This window comes from Bombyx mandarina, chromosome 19 (genome assembly GCF_030267445.1).
Source record: "Bombyx mandarina strain Sakado chromosome 19, ASM3026744v2".
NCBI classification, from domain to species: domain Eukaryota; kingdom Metazoa; phylum Arthropoda; class Insecta; order Lepidoptera; family Bombycidae; genus Bombyx; species Bombyx mandarina.
Genome location: NC_143225.1, coordinates 3,334,185 through 3,358,779, shown reverse-complemented (window position 1 = coordinate 3,358,779; position 24,595 = coordinate 3,334,185). Strand labels below are relative to the sequence as shown.

General features: G+C 37.6%; 1 protein-coding gene and 1 long non-coding RNA gene across 2 annotated transcripts in view; both read left to right on the top strand.

Annotated features, from left to right (window-relative positions):
* Positions 1-24,595, top strand: part of LOC149500810 (uncharacterized) — a 131,826-nt gene that overhangs the window by 24,362 nt on the left and 82,869 nt on the right. The window lies entirely within an intron of this gene.
* The window catches only part of LOC114239273 (zinc finger SWIM domain-containing protein 4), a 98,960-nt gene continuing 82,869 nt past the window's right edge, over positions 8,505-24,595 (top strand). Inside the window, exon 1 of the mRNA XM_089735257.1 lies at positions 8,505-8,835. Coding sequence (XP_089591383.1) covers positions 8,547-8,835 — 289 coding nt within the window. The 5' untranslated portion in view covers positions 8,505-8,546. The remainder of the gene's footprint in view (positions 8,836-24,595) is intronic.

Here is a 24,595-nt window from a genome sequence, read left to right as displayed (position 1 = left end):
GATTTAACATTTCAACGATTACAGTGCCACCTATTAATCTAATATAGAATTCAGTGCTCAGAATTAAATGGTCTAGTCCTGAAACGTATCAACAGATGGCGCCGTAACACCAGCTTTCAAACAAGATGGCGTTTTGCTATGATTAATTCAAATGCAATTAATTATTTTCATTTCAAGCCATCGAAACAAATCGATATATCTTAATCAAAAATGTATCAGTTTAATGGAACATAAATATTTTAACGTCCTCGATTAGCTCATCGTATTTTAATTAGTAATTGGTCACGATTCTTTCGTTTATGCTTAATCCATTAAGATACTACTATCCACACCAGTTTTATTATTTCAGTATAAACAGAAAGAGAGAGAAATAATTAACTTAAGCTTTCATGTAAGTAAATGTTTATGACTACGAAAATACAAAATCACCAAACATACCTACCCAAAACTATTGAAAATATAAATAAATCTTCCTTAAATTAAATAACGCATTTATCCTGGATTACACATATACCGTACCTATATGAAAACAGGAACGTTTTTCGTCTTAAAAACTTAACAAGCACGGTTATTATTCATTCAAGTTAGAACGGCTCGTACACTCACGATCCGAACGAGGTCCATTCTACTTCAGATTAGTTCGCATAAAAAACCGGAGTTCTTAAATTGCGTGCCCCCATTGCAGCGCTCAGCTCAAAAGCCGCCGGGTGGCATTCAGTATCCATCGCGGCCCCCCCATTTTTCGCCACAATAGCTGGCAATACATTCCGTGACTTGGCAGAAGTTGATGTCGAGATATTTGGCCCCCATCGCGCGATCAATACGTGCGCACAGCGCCACCTAGCAGCCATCGCGCAGCCAAATTGCAGTTTAATAGTTCATTAGATCCAACAAAAATGGCGGGGACACGGCAGTTTAAATTCGGTACGCGTTATCGATCTGCGGATACATCCTAAAATTTTATGTTTGTTGCAAGCACGAGTTTCGTAAACGAGACTGGTTTCGTGTTCTTTTGGAATATTGAATTACATTTTTTTGTTCGAGTATTTCGTGGAAACGGCTTTTTCATTTTAGCCGATATTTATAATTTAAAAGCAAAATAAACGAAACTTGGTACATGAAATTTTGTCGATATCTTTTCATAATAACAGGCTTTTATTAATTAGAGTTTTATCTTATCTTTTCAATAATTTACTTACATCCTAATTAGGTTTATAAAGTTTAAAAAAAGATTATTCTAGTTTTTATGTTCACATTGTCATTTAATTAGATAACTTTTTTTTTTGTTTCCTTGTTGTCGAACCAGTTTGTCAAGTGCGATTTTAGTTAACTATTAGTTAAATGAGAATATTTCACGTATCCAAATGAACAAAGTTATACTTTGGCACATACAAAACATTTGTTTCGAAAAAGACGACATTTTTTTGGATTAACAACCGGTAGAACTGCGACTGATGTTTGGCATCGGTAACTGATTACCACCCCCCGCTCCCTCCACTCCCACTGAACGAAATGAATGAATCATCAGGCATTCGCTTCGTTAATTTGTTAAGCCTATTGATCGCAATCAACCTTAAAGTTTGTTTATTTTACTTTATAAGCCGTACATACATACGTATTTATTTCTTCTTGACCGTCTGCATCTATCTATATATATAAAAATGAATTGCTGTTCGTTAGTCTCGCTAAAACACGAGAACGGCTGGACCGATTTGGCTAATTTTGGTCTTGAATTATTTGTGGAATTCCAGAGAAGGTTTAAAAGGTAGATGAATATGAAAATGCTCGGAATTTAATTAAAAATACAAATTTTTGTTTTTGCTTTGATGTGTCCCCCGTCGGACGGATTCTTTTTGTTTGTTTTAAGTTTATTTTATACAAAAGTCTAGGTCTTTTATTTATCGATTGAGGCACTACGAAGTCTACTGGGTCAACTAGTTTGTAATAATTATTAGAAGAGAAGACATCAGAGCCGTTTTGAGCGCCGAATTAAGCCGAATTCGATTCACATTCAATCTAAATGCGTCAGCGTCTGACGTTTGACTTTTGTAAGAGCAAAGAGGTTATGTTTTAGGAAACATTCAATTAATTAAGATCATTGAACTTGTATTTTTTTTTGTTTACGTGCATCTCGAGATAGTCTGACTGTCGTCCGGCAGCTTTGAATAAAATTATCTTATTTCTAATGTTAACCGTGCAAATATTTAAATTTATGGACAATAATAAAAACAAAATTGTCTGAAGGTTAAGGTAGTTGATATGGTAAAAGTACTTGGGATTTGTATGCGATCAGTAGGCAGTGGCATTTTAAATGATTCATACGAGATTTCTCATCTGGTACCTATACGACAGCCAGTGTAGAACGAGGAAGATGAGGCGTTGGGAATACTTAAAAAAATCGCGACCGCTGTTTCAAGAGTGAAGAGACCTTTTTTTCTAAGCTGGTAGTCTTGAGAGGATATGTCAGCATAACCTAACGAGTAGGTGAGCTCACGGGGCTCAAAGCTGACGAGTGTGAAGAGACTATGGAGAAAGCCCGGCTTCCGTTTCAGGCACAGCATTGGACGAGTCTTGTCTGTCTCTGCCAAGATAATAAAACCGTCATAACCAAAAAGTTCGACTGATTTTACGCAAACTCAAATCGTGAGGCACAAATAATGAATGTAGCCTTTGAATGTGCACACAACAATAAGTCTTTTCAATTGGCATTGAACACAATGAGCTGACAGGGCTAATTGCCAAACGCTTTCATAATTGCGATACGACGGACTCTTTAAAGAGTTGCCGATTGTATAATGTTTACCAGTTCATTGAAGTTTATTTCGGAAATTTCGACGTAACCTTATTCCAAATGTTCGAATGTATAGCCCACTGAGTTTCTCGCCGGATCTTCTCAGTGGGTCGCGTTTCCGATCCGGTGGTAGATTCTGCGAAGCACGGTTCTTGCTAGGGTTCGTGTTAGCAACGTCGTCAGATTTGAGCTCCGTGAGCTACCTACTAATTAAGGTTCCGCTGAATTAGCCTCTCAAGGCTATATAAGCTTAGATTTTAAATATTTCAAAAAGTCAGTGAGAACAAGCATCTCTATTTCATTTTTTTTTGTCTCCTACTAGTATTATCTCGAGAAGTTATGCTAGCTTTAACGCACGCAGGAGAGGTAGAAGACTTTGCCAAGATCTGCCCTGGCAGCGGTGCAGTGGTTCGCTAAATCCGGTAGTAGATCGGAATCGCGAGCCACTGAGAAGATCCGGCTTGAAACTCAGTGGGCTTCGAGAGCTGTAATTAAACAAGGATGTACCATGGTACTTATAGAAGAAAGATTAAACCTTTTTGTATTTCATATCTTGCATTAGCTTTGCCCGCTAATTCGTACGCGTAGATAATGATGAAAATACGGTCTCGACAGAAGACTGAAGATTTTCGTTTAGTCATGTAAATCTCCGTCTAATGTCTTCATTAACATCGGTAGTAAGACGTGTTTGCTCTACACCACCAACAAGATATTCTTCAGCCTTCGATTCTTCGGTCAAAGGGCTCTCTATTTCAAACTCATTCGTCAGCCTGTATCTTTCCACTGATACTGGCTCTCCCATAGTCCGCCGCAATGAACGGTCCTCCACCTTCCGCGTCCAATCTTCTTCATCATATCACTGCAAGTCACTGGTCTACCGGGCAGGGAAACGCCCAACGCTGCTCTTACCGGTACGTGGTTTCCATACCAGAACGCGTCTGCTCCATCGGCCATCAGTTCTGCGACACATATTGCGGGCCCATTGCCACTTCAGCTTGCTTATCTTTAAGGCTATGTCAGTTACTTTGTTTCTTTGACAGATTTCCTCAATTCTGATCCATCAAATAAACGCGTATCAAATGCGAATGCCGAATCATTTATTGACACATACGTTTCTTTACATACAGAAAGTAGTATAACAATAAGTGTTAATCACACCCGTATAGCCAAATTCACAAAAATTGCGACTTCAAGCAACACCCAACTTGGGTCTTTTAGACATTATCTAAATCGATTCATCAAGATCTGGTGGCTACACCAGAAAATACATTGAAAAGAGGGTAGGTAAGCAGATTTATCTGCTCCTAACTTCATTTATACTATCTCCAGTGGACCCGTCAATGACCGCATGTTTAGCGCCGTCCTCAAGATAGGAAAGTCAATAAACTACTCTCCTACCCACTATTTTCCTACTCAAACGGGTCCTCACTAATAAAGGTCGCTGCGCCGGATGTAGAGCGCATTGTACGGATAAATTACCATCGTGCTACTGCTATTGGGAAGCAGTGATCTGTTGAGATGTGAAGGGTGGGACAGGTGATGTGCAATACAACTGTTGAATTGTTAGGGATGTTCGCTGCATCTCTTTCTTACCATCACACCTCCCGCCACCAGAGCAAAGTTCATGCACACTATTCGGGACCAATCATCAACAGTGCGTTTTCAGATATATTTTCTTCCACGTACCATCCGTATCTGGAATGAACTCCTGTCTTCTTCCCGTGTTCTTCGACAAACGAGGCTCAGAGAGAGTGCTCAGCGGTAGACGAGGACTTGGCTGTGCCCCTGGCCTTGCTGGCGTCCACGAGCGCCCATAGCGACTGACCAACAGGCCGACCTTAACGCCACCGTATGTTCGTTTGCTGATTGATAAAAAACAATTGAAACATTGAACTCGTGGGTAAATCAATCTAAAGCATTAGAGTATCCGATGTTTCCGGTGAACACAAACAAGGCCTGCCTTCCAAGCTTAAAGATATTAAAGCTCGAAAGCTATTTCTGACTTGATCATTGGATAAAGCGCGACTCGTGACGTGTGGCCGTGAGCCATGACAGGATATGCGGGCTCGCAGCGCGCCCCACCACGAAACTTACGGAAGGCATAAAGTCTTTATGTTTTTTACCGCGCATGATTCATTAACGTCGAACAAAAAAATGTCACAGAAGATATCGACATTGGACGTCATCAATCATGACGTTAGCGCGTATTATCCGAAGTCTCATCCGAAGATTTCTACCGCGCAACTATCACCATTAGCCTATAGCAGCCCACTGCTAGGCATAGGCCTCTCCAGCTGATCTCTCAGCTTCTCTCATCCAGCTCTTGCCAACAACTCCGCATATATCGTCCCTCCACCGACCCTGAGGGATTCTGCACTACGTTTGCCAATCCACGGTCTCCACTCAAGAACCTGTTTACTCAAACAGTTTATCTCTATTGAACTGTCTTCTATATTGAATCTAGAAGAACGCTAATGAGAACTTTATGTTGTTTTTCCTCACCTGATCGCTGGTAGCCAAAGATAATCCAGTTACATAATTTGGTAAGGTGAGATCACGGGCTCAAGTTCAGATAGTTGCTAACACTAGTCCTGGTATGAGCTGGGCTTCGCTAATCTATCATCCGTCGTTACCAAGCTGCTATCTGTGGAGGTATACGAAAAAGGGGAGATCTTCCACCAAGCGGGTGATATTGCTCGGTAGACTGGACAGACGGTAGGACCTCTTGCGAGTCCGGATGGGTAGGTACCACCACCCTGCCTATTTCAGCCGTAAAGCAGTAATGCGTTTCAGTTTGAAGGGTGGGGCAGCCGTTGTAACTATACTGAGACCTTAGAACTTATATCTCAAGTTGGATGGCGCATTTACATTATAGATGTGTATGGGCTCCAGTAACCAGTTAACACCAGGTGGGCTGTGAACTCAACCACCGATCTAAGCAATAAAAAAATAAAAAGACCGACGGCCTGAATGTTGTTAACGTCGTAAGCGAGATTCAGGCATCTGTCAAATATCTTGTGTTGATAACTATCGCCACATCACACGTAATGACATGAATACCACGTTTTGACGTGAAGACTGATTGGTATAACTAATTTATGTGTATTATCTATGTCAATAACGAACGATTGCATCTTGTTTACCTGAAATTATCGGCGGGAATCATCACGTCATTCGCATTCGTCTTTTAATAATAATAAAAAAAATTGTTTCGCTAGGCACGTAAACGTCTTTAGTAGCTTTAAAAAAACACGTACCTACGTAGTATAAACGTAAGACTAAACTCACTTTCATTTGTAAAATCAGCTGTTCTTCGACATAACTCGGTATTATTATTATGTACACAGTCTATTTATACGTTATACATATATACAGTTGTCGGGATTTCCTCGGTGTCGTCCGTCCGAGACGCCAAAGCTAAACATTAAGCGTAGTAAGCGCTTGACAATTTAGATTTCAGATCGACTTTTTATTTTCTATTCTCTGCGTGTGTTTATCGCTTTTGTGCGCTACTTTTTAGCTATACGTTTCGTTCTTATCTACTCTAAATACGATAAACGTTTAAATAATAATGTTTATTCAAATAATTTAATGCAAAAATACTTTTTTTTTTTTTGTAACTAAAAAGCAAATAAACAAATTGTAGAAAGGCAAATTAAAAAATTGAAGTTAATTTGAACACACGTGCTTAAAACACAAAGTATTTAATCACAACAGCACTAATCACGCACTTAGCAATTTACAGTCCAACAAATTTATACAGATTACAGCAACAAGTGCTTCACGCTTTCTAATCGTTCAAACGACTGGTTTTCCGAAGGCAATGTTCACAAAAAAAAAAAACAAGAGATAAACAAAAGTAACTCAATTCAGCGGCTTTAGCGCTTCACTGCATCACAGCTGAGGGCACAGGTCGGACACCTGACGTCGTCTTCCCCCCCCCCGCTCGTCTCCGCCATCAGCTGTTAATGGTGCCTCCCTCCGCGCCCCGTACTCCTTTCCCCTTCGTTCGTATAACGTGAGGAGACGAGGCAAATGCGTAACAGTCGTCATTACTTTTGCGTTTCCTGCTTCACAGATTTTTATCAGTTAATATATATACATATCACTAACTTGATAAATTGACTGCCCTGAACTGAATGATTCCATACATTTAAGTCATTCAATAATATTTATGTTCAAAGGTTTACTGAAACATAGTTAGAGATTATACTTTATAGAATTATATTAAATTCCTATGAAAAACATTTATATTCGAAGCTGCAAGTAATTTTGAAAATAGATCCTGTAAATAGTCCCGAAACGAGGTGAGGAGGAAAATGCCAAAAAATATAATAGATCATATTTTATGTTGTATATTTATTGGTAATGTTGAGAAACGTCGTTGATTTAATCGATGTAATGAAACCGGAATCACGCGTGCATCTTTTGATTAATTTTAAGAATAGGGTATGAAATTAAAACATTAAAACTCATCGGCCAACCAGGTAGCTACCGCTATCCCGCCCATTTCTGCCACGAATGTGTATTAAGTTCTAAATTAGGTGGTGACAGCCATTCCCCAATACAATTTAAATGACGGCATTCGTGTTACTCTTGGACTGTGCTTTCATTAAAGTCGGCTCGACGAAAATCTCAGAATTTCAATGATGATCCTCAACGCGAGTTCCTTCTGGCTTGAGAAGCAGAACGCCAGTTGATGTCTTGAGCCAGGAAGCTCAATTTGGCATCATAACTTCACATAGTCAGTCCATAATTATCGTGGAAATATTGAATTATCGCTGCTTTTATCGTGGAAAAGCCTTTGATTTTCAAGTAGAGTTAACTCTTCGCTTGGAAAAATACGACAAAATCAAATTTGCGTACATTTGGTTATAGCTCATGCAAGTATAGGCACCGCTTATGTAGCCCGCACCTACATAGTCTCTCTACAAATCTTAACAATTCTGCTTCTTAGGTTAATCATCAGGCACCGTGGTACGTGAATAATATAAGCTTTCTTGACTATTTAGGTCTCGAATCCATCCTCTGAAATCGCTATTGAAATCATACTTCTTCACAAGGCCTCGATACTGTAAGCCCCTTATTTGTCAAAGTCAATGTTTCCATACTCTTCGAACTTATTGAAGAGGTCGGTGTTGTTACATTTCCCCTTAGAATCATCCTGCTGAGTTTCGCATCAAATCTTTCCAGCGTTGCATACCACCAAGTTTTGGAATGAGCTATCTTCGACTGTATTTTTTTGATTGTTTTTCATCCTCCTTGCAGCGTGTTACTAAATTCTGAGGGTCGTGACCTTTACGGAGCACGGAATGTTTTTATATGAAATTTTAAAAGTTTTCCCCGCAGTAGGAATCACACGTAACTGTGCCCCTGATATTCAAAAACGAAAGCACCTATGACCAGATTAACCATATACTTATCTGGCTTTCATGGATATATAAAAATATTTGGATACGAAAACATGATTTCAATCGGAAGACTGTTAAAACCTTAAAAAGTCCAATCGACAAGTTCACCTCATTTCAAGCATCGTAGAAAGATACTCAAATTCCCACTCATCGATATTAAGCGCCCAGAACAATATAAAAATGCCAACTTTTAATAATATATCGCACATTATGCCTGCCAAATGAATAATTTATCGCGGTGTGTCAATTTGGGGCGCACCTCCCCAGGCATCGGTTAAACGAGGAGGTGTGGTGCAGGGGGGGCTGAGAGCAGTCAGTCCGCGCCGAGCGGCCAAGCGAGCGCCATGTCGCCGCGCGCATGCTGCCGGCCGCGCGCCCCGCCGACCCTACTCGACATCACCGCCAAGATAGTGGCCGCAAACATTCCCTTTCAGCGGATCGAGGAGCGCTACGAACGCATCCCGGAACCGGTACAGCGTCGTGTCGTGTACTGGTCGTTCCCGCGGGACGAGCGAGACATCTGCATGTACTCGTCGTTAGCACGGGCGCCTCCCGACGACCACCGCAACATCGCCTTCTGCCGCGGCCTGAAGCTGCTCGAAGCCGGCTGCGTGGAGAACGTGCTGCAAGTCGGTGAGTGTCCGCCTGCGACGCGCCTGCGCCTGTTTACTAATATGCGCCTCGCCCACCCGCGCCGTATAAATAAAAACCTCGACGTGTGCGATCGATAGCTACTCCTCTCGGGAATTATTCATGCGTTGCCTCGTAAAAGTTTCAAGAGATTAGGGCCCGTCAGGACTGATGATTGGCTCGGACGAAAGGTTCCGGGCCGCTCGGCCGTGGCCCTTATCTGGTTGCGGTATCATCGTTCCGGTACTAGAACTAAAGTTTAATCGATTCCCGGCAACATATTATTCACGATTTCCACCCGACACCATATCGGAGCGATTACGTTCCCCGTGGCAGCCGGCTTCATAGGAAATTCGATCGCAAATAACGAATTCGTGATCGTATTAAAAGATTCTTCAAATTGAATCAACGGAAAAACGAATTAAAATCGCCCTGTGAAAACATAAGTAGTGCATTCACATAAGTTTCGGATGGAGATCACGTGGTCCGTGTTTCGAATCAATCGAAAAATTTAATTAAGAGCCCCGCTATAAAAATTATGCAGATGCAACATAAAATTCGGCTAAGATTTACATAACTCGATATCCCGTTACATAGGGAATTTATATGACCGGAATGTTTCGGTGCGAGCTCGCGAGGACGGCTTCAATCCGTGCAGACGTGTCATTTGTTACTGTCGCCGCCGTGAATAACGGACGCGAATAAAAAAAAATAAAAAAATTAATTGCCCGTTTTTTTTATTTTTTTATTTAATAGGGCCGGAGCCGGTTTTTATTGTGCTCGGTCGTGGGAGGACCGGCGTTACATATTCGTTTAGGTCTTATCTCGCATCGGAACAGCGATTACCGGTCATTTCGGGCCGCTTTTTCGAGTGAACGCGGTCAGATAGATCGCAATGGACCTGGCAAGGTTATCTACGCGCGGCGGCTTCGCGTATAAAGAACGCCTTTTTTTTCCTACCTTAGCTAATGATCTTGAGAGACCATTTGAGCTCGCGGGGCTCAAACCTGACGTTATTGCTAACACTAACCCTAGCAAGAGTATTGCTTCGTAGAATCTACCACCGGATCGGAAACGCGATCCACTGAGATTCAACGAGGAACTCAGTGTGCTCAAAAGAACGCCGTAAAAATGAAATTGTGATGAGTAAACACTAGTTTGTAGTTGAATCATGTCCGCGGTCCGACTTTAGGCGCTGGCTTGCGTCCAATTTTAGGGCTACGTTTGGAACCGCTTCGACGAGATAGTATCCGAAATGAACCGTGTATAGCGCGATCGAGATAATCGCGCTGGTCGTCGACGTGAAACTAGCGTCAAAACGCGATATTTAAGTTCCCACACCCATATCACCTGACTCATACGATCGACGAACAAGAAAGAACCGCCCACGCTTAGTAAAAACTGAAGCTTGTTCTTGGAATTTTGTCGAATACAAAAGGTTTTCCTCTCGCTACGTATCAAATAGTCAACTGTAATTAATATTAAACTACTTAACTGACCCGGCAGACTTCGTAGTGCCTCAATCGATAAATAAAAGACCTAAACTTTTGTATAAAATAAACTTAAAACAAACAAAAGGAATCCGTCTAACGGAGGACATATCAAAGGGAAAACAAAATTGTTATTTTTATTTGATTCCGAGCATTTTCATATTCAATCTACCTTTTAAACCTTCTCTGGACTTCCACAAATAATTCAAGACCAAAATTAGTCAAATCGGTCCAGCCGTTCTCGAGTATTAGCGAGTCTAACGAACAGCAATTCATTTTTATGTATATAGAGGACCGAACTTTAATAATCATAATTACAATAATTATGAACAAATCACGCACGGTCCTCCAGCCTGAATTTAGGAGTCCCTGTGTTATGGGGGTACCAGAGTCTGACATACATACATCAGTTTAAATATATTCATGTTATAGATAAAAAACACCCAGATAAAGAGCAAACAAACCTGTTCAGCATACAATGTCTGCCCGGTGTGGGAATCGAAACCACGACCCTCGGTCGGAACAGTCAGGGTCGCTAACTTGTGAGTCCGCACGGGTAGGTACCACAGCCCTGCCTATTTCTGCCGTGAAGCAGTAATGCATTTCGGTTTGAAGGGTGGGGCAGCTGTTGTAACTTTACCTTAGAACTTATATCTCAAGGTGTGTGGCGCGTTTACGTTGTAGATGTCTATGGGCTCCAGCAATCACTTAACACCAGTTGGCCTGTGAGCTCGTCCACCCATCTAAGGAAAAAAAATAACAGTACATTAAATATAATCCGGTAAGAGACTATCGAATCCATTTGACGAATACGCAGAATTGCAATTAACACTAATTAAACTCAATAATGGCATCGAAAACTTCTGACGAAATGTCACGACATGGCGCGGCGGTGTGGAATATCCGGTTGGCACGGTCCGCCGGGCCCCACTTTGAGAACGAGAATCGTCAGTGTCAAAAACACGATAAAGAAAACGTGTATAAAATACGCACACCCCAGCCTCAATGGTTCTCACGTTTAAAAGAAAAAATTCTTAAATACTTAATTGTAATGCAAAAATGGGAGCAACAGATATTATATATACTAACAATGTTAATGACTTTATGTTTATTCAGTCGAGAGGTTCGCTTAATAACCGGTCCGGGTTATGGATTTGATTAAAACATCAGTAAAGTACATTGTGTGTTCAAAATTGAAATAGTTAATTTTACTAAATTCGATTTGAAAAACAGATACAATATATTCATTCGCGAAGCAATTGCTCTTGAGTTGTTAGGTCTCTTTCGAAGGCGCTCGGGCAGTTGTTAGCAAATCCCACCCCTCCTGGCTGAGCCTTTGCTTACCCATCTGTCCTGGTGAAACTGGAAAGGCCTCCGGGCCACAAGTAATCTTTCTTTACTATACTGAGTATTATAACTATACTGAGACCTTAGAACTGATATCTCAAGGTGACGGTGTTTACGTTGTAGATGTCTATGGGCTCCGGCAACCACTTAACGCCAGATGGGTTGTGAGCTCGTCTCTCACTCATCTATGGAATAAAAAATAAAAACTAACTGCTATTGAGCCCTACGTGGCCTATTGAAATAATTATGTCGATTTTTATTACTAAAGCGCCACAATATCTATTAATAAGAGACCTAAAGAACTAAAACTTACATTAAAAATCAAAAGAAGGCAAAGTTAGACACGCACTGCCCACGATTTAACACCAAATGCACAATAAAAACATACAAACAAATTCATATTGCACATCAGCTTAAAATTAATTATACAAAAAACCTATAAGGTTAAAAGTTTCGCATCTTCGTGCATGTTGAATAACATTAAAAGTATATTTTTAAATATTTATATGAACATGAAAAAAAAAAACATTCCGAAGTTAAGGAAAACTAATCGAAAGATACCAGATTAACTAAAAGCTAAAATAAAAGCTAAAATCATCATTATTTATGTATCGAATTTATTTAAATTCACACAGACAAACAACGAATAATTAATTAATAGTATCAAATTATATTTATTATGCAGTTTGATTGTAATCCTCATCCAATTGATGAAGGTCAGGTACATTCCACACGTGACTGGCACAGTTGGTTGCTATTGGATGATGGCAACCAAAAAAAATTTTTTTTTTTTTTTTTCGAAATACATGTGTTATACCTGTACACACAATACTCGCGTTCATACATACTTGTTGGTTTATTGGCCCCTGAATGCCCCTGATACAGAAAAATGTAAAATAATAATCACATATTTACATGTATTACAATGACATATAACAATAAAAAATAATTTAGAGAAACTTTAGTCTATGCACAATGACGTCAACATTCAAGAGTACTATAGAAATTCCACAGCAACAGTATAATACAACCTTATCTTATTTTGATCTAGCTAGTTTAAATACGTACATAAATGTCGGACTATTAACTTATTTTCGATGGTGACAACACCGTAATAGGAAACAAGGTGTGAGTGACAGCGATGTCAGAAAAAGAGAGTTGTCAAATCTTTTTTTTTTATTGTGGTTTTGTAATGAGACCTTTAAGGCAAGTCCTAAACTTTCTTCTTATATTCCAGTAATATGAAAAATTATTTGAAGCGAACTTAGATGAAGTTGATTAATTTGAAACTTCTATCAATTGGGATGAAATTAAATAAATCGAGATGAGATGGGCTGAAATAAAGTCTCAATAAAATGTGGGTTATTTACTGAAACTTTTTCAGTGGACCTTTTAGAAGAACCCTATGAAGAAGCTACGTCTAGCAGTTTTGTTTCATTTTCCGACATTTGTGCACTTTCACAGATACTAAACCGTTAATAAACTACCGTTATCACACATTGAAACTTGAAGGAACACTAAATATCCATACAACGTCGCTCTTTGCATTCCCGCCAAAAGTTCTCCTGTCAAATGAGCATTTAAAAGAATAAATACTATATGATTAAGATTAGAGACAGAAAGAGAATACACAAACATAATTTACATTAAAAAAAACAGCCAAAAAGCAGATACATTTGTACAATAGGCCATCTTATCGCTAAAAGCGATTTCTTCCAGACAACCGCTTAATTTAGAGAAATTCTATCTATATACATATATATAAAAATGAATTGCTGACCGATTTGGCTAATTTTGGTCTTGAATTATTTGTGGAAGTCCAGAGAAGGTTTAAAAGGAAGATAAATATGAAAATTCTTGGAATTAAATAAAACTAACAACTTTCCCTTGATGTCCTCCCCCCGTCGGACGGATTCCTTTTGTTTGTTTTAAGTTTATTTTATACGAAAGCTTAGGACTTTTATTTATCGATTGAGGCACTACGAAGTCTGCTGGGTCAGCTAGTAAAATATAAAAAAATAGTAGGTATGTTGCGGTGTACCATTGACAATACCTTATTATACGAAATATATACATACATACAATAAGAACCAAGATACATAAGGATAAGAACAATAAGAACAAGATATTATTAAAAAATAATAATTAGAAAACACATCGAGGGGTGAAATTGCCTATAATAAAGGCTATTGGCTTAAGCGACATTTTTGCAGCTTTATCAGAGAGCCATATAAAGTTTGAAATTTGAAAAAAATATTATAACAGAAAACGTCTTCTTCGGCTATTTGAATGGATTAAATTTAATTGAATTTCAATTAAAAACATCGAATTGTTGTTACTAATACAAAACAAAACGGACCTTTAATTACAAAGATAAATGTCGCCTATTAAGTGAAATGTCGCCTTTCACTCCTCGATATACATATTATTATACATATATCCTATGCAACCTTTGCTTATTTATACTCCTAAAGTAAGCCCGGGTTATTAAAACCAAAAGGCTTAGTGAGGCACCGGTAGATTTATCACAATACTACCCACGTTACATAAAGCAATAATTAAAATCGGTAAAGTTCGAGATATTAGGATTGTGCCTTTTCAATAACGCGGCTCTAAGATTTCAATGGCATACTTGAACGATGACGTCATTGTGCAAGATTTTTTTTCTGCTTTGCTTTTAGATAGATTTGCTTTTCTGATATTCTCCGTTCTTATTCCTGAAGCTAAAAAAGGTCACTGTACCGACTGTAACATTGAACCGACTTCTAATAAATGAGATGATTCTGAATTCGACTATTTTTATTACTGTTTTTGTTTTACCTCGGGACGTTCACGTGAACCGATTTTGATGTCGCTAATGATCTTGATGATTGATGATATTTTTATTTTGTTTTGTTGAAGTAGCATTTCTTTTTTGTTAACATTTCTTATTGTCAACTATAAATTTAATGTAAAATTTTTTTTTTTTTATTGTTATTGTAACGCACAACACAAAAAAAAAAAAAAACGTCTTTTCTGACACGGCTTTTTTTTACAAAATCTACATTTAGAAATCGAATCTAAACGCATTTGACACAGATAAAAATAAGGTAAACGGTTTTTACGTAACAAAAAAAAAGAAACCTTTCATCAGAACAAATGTAAACAGTCCAAATTAATACAGACGACTGTACATTATTGAAGTAGGTCACAGTAACGAAAATCCAATGTGACGAGAACGCGCCGAACACCCAACTGTCTACGGAAGGCGGGTCTAAATAATTTTGTCGCGTCTTCTTTGAGCACTTTGTCAATTAACGCGTATTTACAGTTCCCACACGTAATTAAATCATCACTCAGTTTTGTATTCACGATTATAAGTTGCGTCATTATAGCTACCACAACGGAGGAGTACAAAGAAATATCTGTAATCATTGACAGATCTAAACAATAATAGGGTAATGGCAAAAAATATTAAATTTGTACCTTCAGTCTATGGAGTTTAAGTTTAGAGGAAGAGGTAGACCTAAGAAGAAATGGATAGATTGCGTGAAAGATATGTGTAAAAGGGGAGTGAGCGAAGAAATGGTATACGATAGAGTAGCATGGAAGGAGAAAACATGTTGCGCCGACCCCAGGTGACTGGGAGAAGGACAGGAGAATGATGAGTTTATGGTAAGGAGCATCATTTTGTGTTGGGGACAAGTTGAAAAAGTGTCCGCCTGTAAACAACATGTGGTACAAATGTTGGTAGACTCACCGAAATAGCGCTAATCTATACTTCTATACTAATATTATAAAGAGGAAAGATTTGTTTGTTTGTATTGAATAGGCTCCGAAACTACTGAACCGATTTGAAACATTCTGTTTGGAATCTATACTATCCCCGAGTGACAAAGGCTATATTCTTTTGTTTAAAAAAATAGAGACCCTTGCTAAAACTCCAATAATGTAACCCAAGGTTATTCAAAACTACCTTTAAAATTCTCTTTTTTTTAATAAGCTGACGTAAATAGAAGGGTTGGTGTGTGTGTATTATGATTGTTAATTTGGATTTTTTTATTAAAGACCCGAACGACGCTGGAGCGGGCCGCTAGTGTAGGATATGAAGCAGTTTTAAACAGAGCGAAGTTATGGCGCTGTTGTTAAAATCCTTCCACTTGCTACTGTGGCGCCACCTTTATTGGCTACGTTTCAGCGGACACTTTTGAATACACTGAGATGGTCCTCTTTAATCCTATCCTCCATGTTTCAGTTGCATTATCTAGTCACTTGAACGTTCAATCTAATCCAAAGCTTCTCAGTAACTACTTTATTTCTATATTTGTCTGCACGAGTCAGCCTTGAACTATATTTTACTTCTTTCTCGGTACAAAGTTCTGAACGGGCTCTTTATTCGTCCCAACAATCACCACTTATCCGTCCACCATCAAATCAAGCATTCACGACTTCTCACAACCTTGTTTTCCTTCAACAGTATACGACCGCAATAACTCGCGCATCCGGCAAGGGAAAATATTCCTTGAATCCAAAGCGACAAGGCTTCCTTTGAATGCGAATACATAATTGCAATTCGGTTGTAAAATGTGGAGGTGCTTCGCTCACAAACACGACGTTGTACCGGCACCATTTAAAAAAGAACTCCCCCGTCTCCCGTCGTTAGTGGTTATGTGGAGGTTGGGGGGCCTCGCGAATGGGATTCAGGGGATCTAATAAAGATGGCTTTAGGTACGTGTTCGTACGACAGAAAGGTTCTTGTGTCGACACTATGGAACTCTGTTATTGGACAGACGCGCATTCAGTTTGTCAGTTCTGTATAATAATATTCTTTGTTGTTATGAATCGCGATTGTATTGACAGATGTTTTGGAAGGTTTTTTTTTTTGCTTAGTTAATACCCAACTTAGTAATACCCGCGTTTACAATATTCTGATTAAGTATATCATTCGAAATTACATCCTTTTTTTCTTACACGAACTTATATCGATTTTTCTATTTATTTTTCTAGTCGTAAAGAAATGTTAATTTGAACAATGGAACAATTCACCTGCGGTCTTTTGTTTCTTTTTGTTCGTAACTAAAACGCCGGTGCCACGAACTCTTTTGACGAACAACAAAGGTCGTTGACTTGATTTTGATGATTATTTTTTTGTTGGATCATACAAACGTAACTTTAACCTTTAGCCCAACGCTGGGACTTTTAAATATGCCAATAAAACGGTCGAGGAAAACAAAATTGTGCAACTTTTAGTCTACATGCCATAAAATTCTTTATTAGTACATAAAAACACAGATATGTATATAATAAAAGCGAAGTGAAGCTATTATTATTGTTAAGATGAAACACGGAAAATATGTTCACGAAACATAACTATTCTAGACATTGATGTGTAAGTATATAATAATATATACATATATTGCATTATTCATTATACCGTCTATACGTAATAGTTGTTTTAGGGTATACTATACCCAATTCTATCTTTTTTCCAATTTAATACCAACATAAATACACGCGTACACGAATTTTTTATCACGACAATCTAAAGGGGAATGCCCACTCTCCATAGTGTGCTGGGCCCAAGGTGGACATCAAATATTACTATAAAAGTGGACTGATTCAAATTCTTAAATGTATTGGATATCTAAAAAATATATTGAAATTGACGCCACTATTATAAAAAATATAATAAACATAAAAACTCGTTTTGAGGTCAATTTTCTATATAAATACTTCAAGAACTTTTCTTTTTTTAATGTTTAAGATGTTCCTGATGTATTTTTATCCAATTGTAGTTATTAGGGTAAAAAAAACACACATACTTCTTTAAATATCTATATTTTCTTCATCTTCATACACAATTAATAAATCATCTAAAAACAACACAGGAGAGCATATACACGGTTTTAAATCTCGGTCAGGTTAAAACCACAATTCACACAATGTTTTTCAGTCGTAGTATGAAACGTTATTGATAAAAGCAAAATAAATCGAAGAAAAGTCAAAACACATCCATTTTGAACACAAGCACAAGCAGCAAGCGAAGTGTCAGTCAGTCAGATTAAAATCAGTGTTGTCAGTATACAGAAAAATAATTACAAGAAATTCATATATCGATCATTTTTTAAATAACCGATAATTGATTTATTTCTTAATCTTTTTTTTACGAGTACACATTATTTTTTATGTTTTTGTTTTAGTTGTACATATTTAAATAACAATACTAGTTAAGTTTTTTTTATTGCTTAGATGGGTGGACGATCTCACAGCCACTCTGGTGTTAAGTGGTTACTGGAGCCCACAGACATCTACAACGTAAATGCGCCACCCACCCTGAGATATAAGTTCTAAGGTCTCAAGTATAGTAACAAGTTAAAGTCCAATGAATGTCTTTGATGTTATTTTATATGCTTATAATCGATTAAAATCGATTGATTAATAATAATACTTAAAATGATTTATTTATATGTTTATTTTATATACTTAAAATGTTTACTTAATACGTAAAAGGTTTTGATGCTGGCAATATTTTTCCCGCAAAAATAAAAATCTTGTTTTTTCAATAGAGTTACTTTTTTTAAACTACTTATTGTAAACTATAGTGGCGCTTATTTCGAAGAAAGTAAATGCATATTTATTTATGACAAAATTAATGCACTAAGTATGTTTTCTCTAATCTATTGTCCGCTTTGGGCCTGGAATGGGCATTCCCCTTTGTAAACTTTACCACGTAATTGTTTGACGAGCACTGCCTAAGTACTTACAGAGTTTCCGGAACGTAGCTATGACTAAATTAATTAGAATATACAAGATATTTTTTATTTAACGTTTTACAAAAAAAGGGACAACTAGCATCGTGTAATAAAAATCAAACCTGCAAAATTATAATTTGCGTAATTACTTGTGGTAGGGCCTCTTGTGAGTCCGCACGGGTAGGTACCACCGCCCTGCCTATTTTTACCGTGAAGCAGTAATGCGTTTCGGTTTGAAGGGTGGGGCAGCCGTTGTAACTATACTGAGATCTTAGAACTCATATCTCAAGGTGGGGTAGTTGTAGATGTCTATGGGTTCCAGTAACCACTTAACACCACCCATCAAAAGAAATAAAAAAAGAAAAGAAAAGAAAATTGAATTATTTTCGACCTGAACTGAGCCAACGAAGAAGATGAAGGCTGTAGCGATACTTCTGAACTATGGACGACGCTTAGTAGGGTAGGGTATTATTTGATTAGTTTCGGTTATTGATTAGAAAAATATTGGGTATGATATTTTTAACTCAACCTAACTTCGTTTTTCTGGAAATCCAGGGACCATTTTCATAGTAGATTTGACAAGCAAATGGCCAATCAAATCAAATTACAATAAAAACATTCACCGAACTCATTTAGGTGTATAAGATCAAAAATAAGTCTGTGTATTATTCTCAGAAGAGCGATCTTCGTTTACTGGTAGTGATCAGTTATAAGAACTAAGATTATCAGAAAAGCGGTTTGAAGCAAGCCTTAATCAGTTGAAGACACGTTTCCTTGTTAATGAAAGCAGATAAAGCGAATGTCCAACTAATAGTGGCTGCTGTCTCGGATACTAGTATTTTAAAACAAAATACCTTAATCATTCCACTGTTACTAATAATTCCAAAACAAATTGATGTTTTTATGATCGATACCGACTTCTTCATTGTCAAGTCTACTTAATCAATAGAACGCCACGAAATATTCGAATTAAAAACTTTTTTTTATTCGAAACTCTTGAATAACAATAAACCTTCCGTAGATTGACGATCGAAGATAACTTTTTTTTTAAACTTAATTCAAATTAAGAACAAAAGGTTTGTAGATTATACTCTAAAGCCTGCGAAGAAAGAGGTATATGGATCTCTAATTAAGAAATGACACGCTGTTGCAAAACTTAAGGTTTTAACTACTTAGAAATACGAAAAGGGCCACCTAGGCATCGCGACTTAATTTTCCTTCGCTTTGTCATCACCTCGGGTCAGGTTCGAAACGTTGCTCTGAGTAATAACTTAATTCAGTATTCTTGTCGTCTGATTGGAGCTAATTGCGTGACCTGCCGCCTCTCACCCTCTTTATTCCGGTAATTGAAGCCTGACCCCGGCACCGGGGTATTTGACCCGGATCATCAAATCTAATAGTCGCTAAAAATAGCGTTGTAAAAACGTGAATGATATACGAGGCAAATCGTAAAGCTTTTTTACTTACGTGAAAATTATGTTTGTTACCAATTTCACAGAGTATACAAAACATTATCTCTATTTCACTTTTTTCTCTGGTCTTCTTTTTTTACTATGGCAATTCTAATTACTGAATTTTCCTTATAAAGTGGAAACAGTAACTTTCTCCAGATGTGATTGGCTAGGCTTGTAGTGATCTTGTGTCTGAATGAGAGTTGCATCGTTCACGTCATTTAGATGAGATCGTCAAAAAATCTGGAGATAAAAAAAATGTAATCTATTTGGAATGCAATTGTAAGATATTTCAAATTTTAATTTTGATAGAAAAAACATATTATTACGATTTTCGGGCTCAAGATTCAAAAGATTAAGTATGTAGACATAATAAAAGAGTATTCAATAATTTCTAATACTAAATCTAATAGCTAATACAATATTTAATACCAAAACAATTATTAGAAAACATAAAAAATTGACTCGCAACCACAATCGAATATGATAAATAAAAGGAAATTTAGGGCAAATTTTAACATCGTAAATAACTTTTACCTATTTATTCTCACGAACCTCCATTTTGTCTAAAGAATGATTCTGTTTGTTTAACAGTTCAGTTTGGAATCGTCGTTAAGCACTACGAGAAGTTTTTTTATTTATTGCCTAGATGGGTGGACGAGCTCACAGCCCACCTGGTGTTAATGCCACCACCCACCTTGAGATATGAGTTCTAAGGTCTCACCATAGTTACAACAGCTGCCCCACCCTCCAAACCGAAACCCATTACTGCTTCACGGCAGAAAATAGGCGGGGTGGTGGTATCTACCCGTACATACTCACTGGAGGTTCTACCACCAATAATAAACCATTTAGTTAATTAACTATAAATGATATTATAGTAATAGCTATCGGTTTGGTGAGCTTGTATGAACAATCTTTTCATCAACCTACTTAGGATGCGTCCGTGAGGTCCAGCGACTGTGGGAAGATGACATTTGTCAACATCATAGACAAATAAATACAGTGTGCCTAATGATAACAACAAAAACAAATTAATATCGCGGAATTTCAGCAAAATCTAATCTTATCGTAAATTGAGATTCCCTTCCGACTATCTGTTAACAGTCTTGGGAATGTGAAATGTGTAATTATGAAAATTACCTTGAATAATCTACAGATATATAAACTACTCAAACCCTTTTACTAGGCGATATTTGGTTTTTCTTCGTTAGCCTACTGAGTTTCTCGCCGGATCTTTTCAGTGGGTCGCGTTTCCGATCCGGTGGTAGATTCTGCGAAGCACTGCTCTTGCTAGGGTCAGTGTTAGCAACACCTCCTGGTTTGAGGCCCGAAATCTCATATACACGCTAGGGTAACGCTTATATAGACTTTCAAGGCTATCAGCATAGTTAGGGGGAAAAAATGAGAATAGGACGAGAATAGTATAAGCTTTAATTTAAATAAACTTACCAGGTATCGCTGCCCGTGCCCATAGGCCTTATCGCTGCAGAGAAGCAGATGAGCCATATTCCATAGAAATGATTTTGAATGATATGATTCATGAAAACAAACATTCGCTCAATAGTATAAAGTAGCCTGATAATTTGATACTTTATTCGTAAAGAATACACTGAAGACATTTAAGGTTCGTTTGAGTGTTTTATCCTATAAACCAACGTTTGAATCATCGTAAAGTTCTTAAAAAAATCATCATAAAAACCTAAGTGATTTAAACAACAAGAAAAAGTTTGTCATTGCGCAAACACGCACACACGAATGAGCGAACGTTGAAACATAATTTTCTTTGTTATGTTCCCGGTACTTGCCAACAATGTTTGTGCTATGAATGCGCTTTGTTACTGAAAGTATATTTGCATTATTTTATCTTGTTATTATCAATGCAGATTAGCGTAGGGACCTGTATGAATCTCGGAAGTTTAGCTGAAGTGTCAGCAAAAGATATTCCAGCCAGTGAAGTATCAAGTTTTTAGCAAATTAAAGGATGTCTGAGAAAACCGACGAAGCAGGATCTAAATTCTGAGCTAAACGTGTCACAAGCAATCTTTTGTAAATCAGTCTGCATTCATACTATGCACAACCTTCAAGTACTTAAAGAGAAACAGGAACGAAAATGCATCAACGTTGCTATATCAGGAAGTGGACGGACTCTGTTGCGACTGTGTATATGTCTATGTTGGAATATAGAAATACCACTAACCTTACAACTACGCAATTTCCATTAATTTAATTCATTATGTCTGAAAGTGGCACCTGTGACAGAGAAGCTGAGGAATGCGCGTTTGGGATGGTATGGACATGTGATGAGACGAAATTAAAATGAGGTTGGTAAGAGAGTCTTAACTATGAATATGGAAGGATATAGAGGAAGAGGTAGACCTAAGAAGAAATGGATGGATTGTGAAAAGACGATATGGGTAAGAGGGGAGTGAGCAAAGAAATGGTATATGATAGAAGAGTATGGAAGGAGAAAACATGTTGCGCCGACCCCAGGTGACTGTGAGGAGGCCAGGATAATGATGATCTAAATGAAAATCTAACTTAGATAAGAACCATGTGTCACATTTTCCTAAATAATTCTATGGAATTGGCCCCTTGATGAACTGCAAGTGTGAGACGTTGTCAGTTGACACAGATACTGGTTTATCTTGATGACCTATTTGATCGGTATACTGTTTTCGTTTTTAATGAACACGTTTTGGCTTGTGTAAGTAAGCAGGTAAACCCCGTTAGCAAATGGTCATCAGTGTATAGAAATTTCTGGGCTTTTGTGGAAAGGCAATTACAGCAAAATCATTACTTGTACTTTTGACCTATACTGATTATAACAAAGAAGGTGCTATAGATTTTTGCGGCTCGTGCCATAGATTTACAATCTTTTCTCCTAGGCATTAGAACTTTTTGTCTTAATGTTAATTCCGCAGTCGTAATAATATAGCTATTCCATGTATCTATGTTTATAAGCAAACATAGGCATTATTTAAGCCTAATATGTACATAGACTGTAATTATTATAATTTCCTATTAGTCAAGGGGGAGGGATAACGCCGTGAGAACTCGCTTTCAATGCTTCAGATGAATTAATACAAAAAAGGATAAATATACATTCAAGTTCTTATTATTTAGAATATTAAAATAGAATCCCATCCACTGTCAGTTTGTTTCAGTACAAGACGCTCCTACATTAATATGGATTGACTATCACGGAATTGTAAACCAAAATATGGTAAACAAATTATTTCTAGAAACAACATGGTATTATTCAAACCTTCAACCTTGACTATCACGATCAAAGTTAGAAAGCGAGAACGAACTGAACACAAAACACAATGAGAAAGCACTCAAACGTTGTCTAAAATAATCTAAAGGTTATTTACAAACAAAAAAAACTAGAAATAAAAATACAAGGCGTCAGTTTAAACCGCAGCGCAACCTTATGCAACCATCGCATGCCCTTTGCCAGAGATTTCTTACGTTAAAATAAAAGTAAACAAAGCTTCATCGATTCCATGATTCATCTAAAATTCATACGACCAATCATTTATGTTACCATACTCGAAACATGTCGTTCGCAACACTGATTTATTGTTCCTCTTGATATTTAAAATTGATTCAGTTCAGAAAAACGATTATCTACATCGTATCGAACGATCTATTAACTTTGAATACACGTTTAGTTACAATGGCGGTCGTGATCTGTCCTCTACCGAGAATATTCATTTGTTATTGTCGTTTAATGACAGAAGATCGGTTGATGTATGAGAATCAACCTATTATGGTTTGTGCAGCTTTGGGTTTTGATGAATTTATAACTAACTGTCTTTAGAACGATACACAGTTTCCTTGGGCGATAAATCGGCATGGTTATAGATGTGTGTTTAGTGCACACAACGTAATGGCTGGTTTTTTTTGAGACTCAGTCTTCAGTGGAGAAGAATGATCAAATTACCCTCCAAACCAAAAAGCAGACTTTCTTCAAAAATGTATAACATATAATCTAAAAAAAACGAGCGCAGGTATCAATAATAAAAAAACCAATAGTCGTATCTTGTCTTCGTCTTATCTCTTCCGGGATCAGACTAAGCTGCGAAGCTATCATTCTTCCAAGTATTTAATTGTCTAGCGGTTTATTCATATGTACTGTAGCTTCAGTCTTACGTCTAAAAAACTACGACGGTATTTCACATCTCCATTCAATTCTGAAGATTACCGATTCATAACTATTTGGAATCTCGTGTTGGCTGCGGTTGAGCAATCCACGGTCCAACCCACATGGCCAATTGAATCGATATTTAATTTGAAGTTACAATGATAGTTTGAGCCCACACGAAATTTTACAAGACGTACGCAGTACATTGGGCTCATCAAGCACTTTTGTCACAAAAAGCCCATAGATGTAGTAAGCAAGGCTCTCTGTAATACTGCACGAAAATGTTTTGTCGTAAGATGCTTACGCTTTTTGTTTGTGCTAGACAGGTAGAGCAATAATAATACGATTGAAACTTCGATCTTATTTCTCAATGTGGGAGGTGGTATTTTAAACAGTATCTATCATCGCATGGCACATCTCTAACAATAAATTCAAGAAAGTCCGCATTAGATCCTGAGCAACATCAACTATTGGACCATCATGGTCTACTGTGTCCACACTATAGAAGAAGATTCTCCCTGAGTATCTGATACATAAACAACTTAATCACTGAAACACTAGTATTTAAAGGTGTTATCCTGGAACCGACAGTTT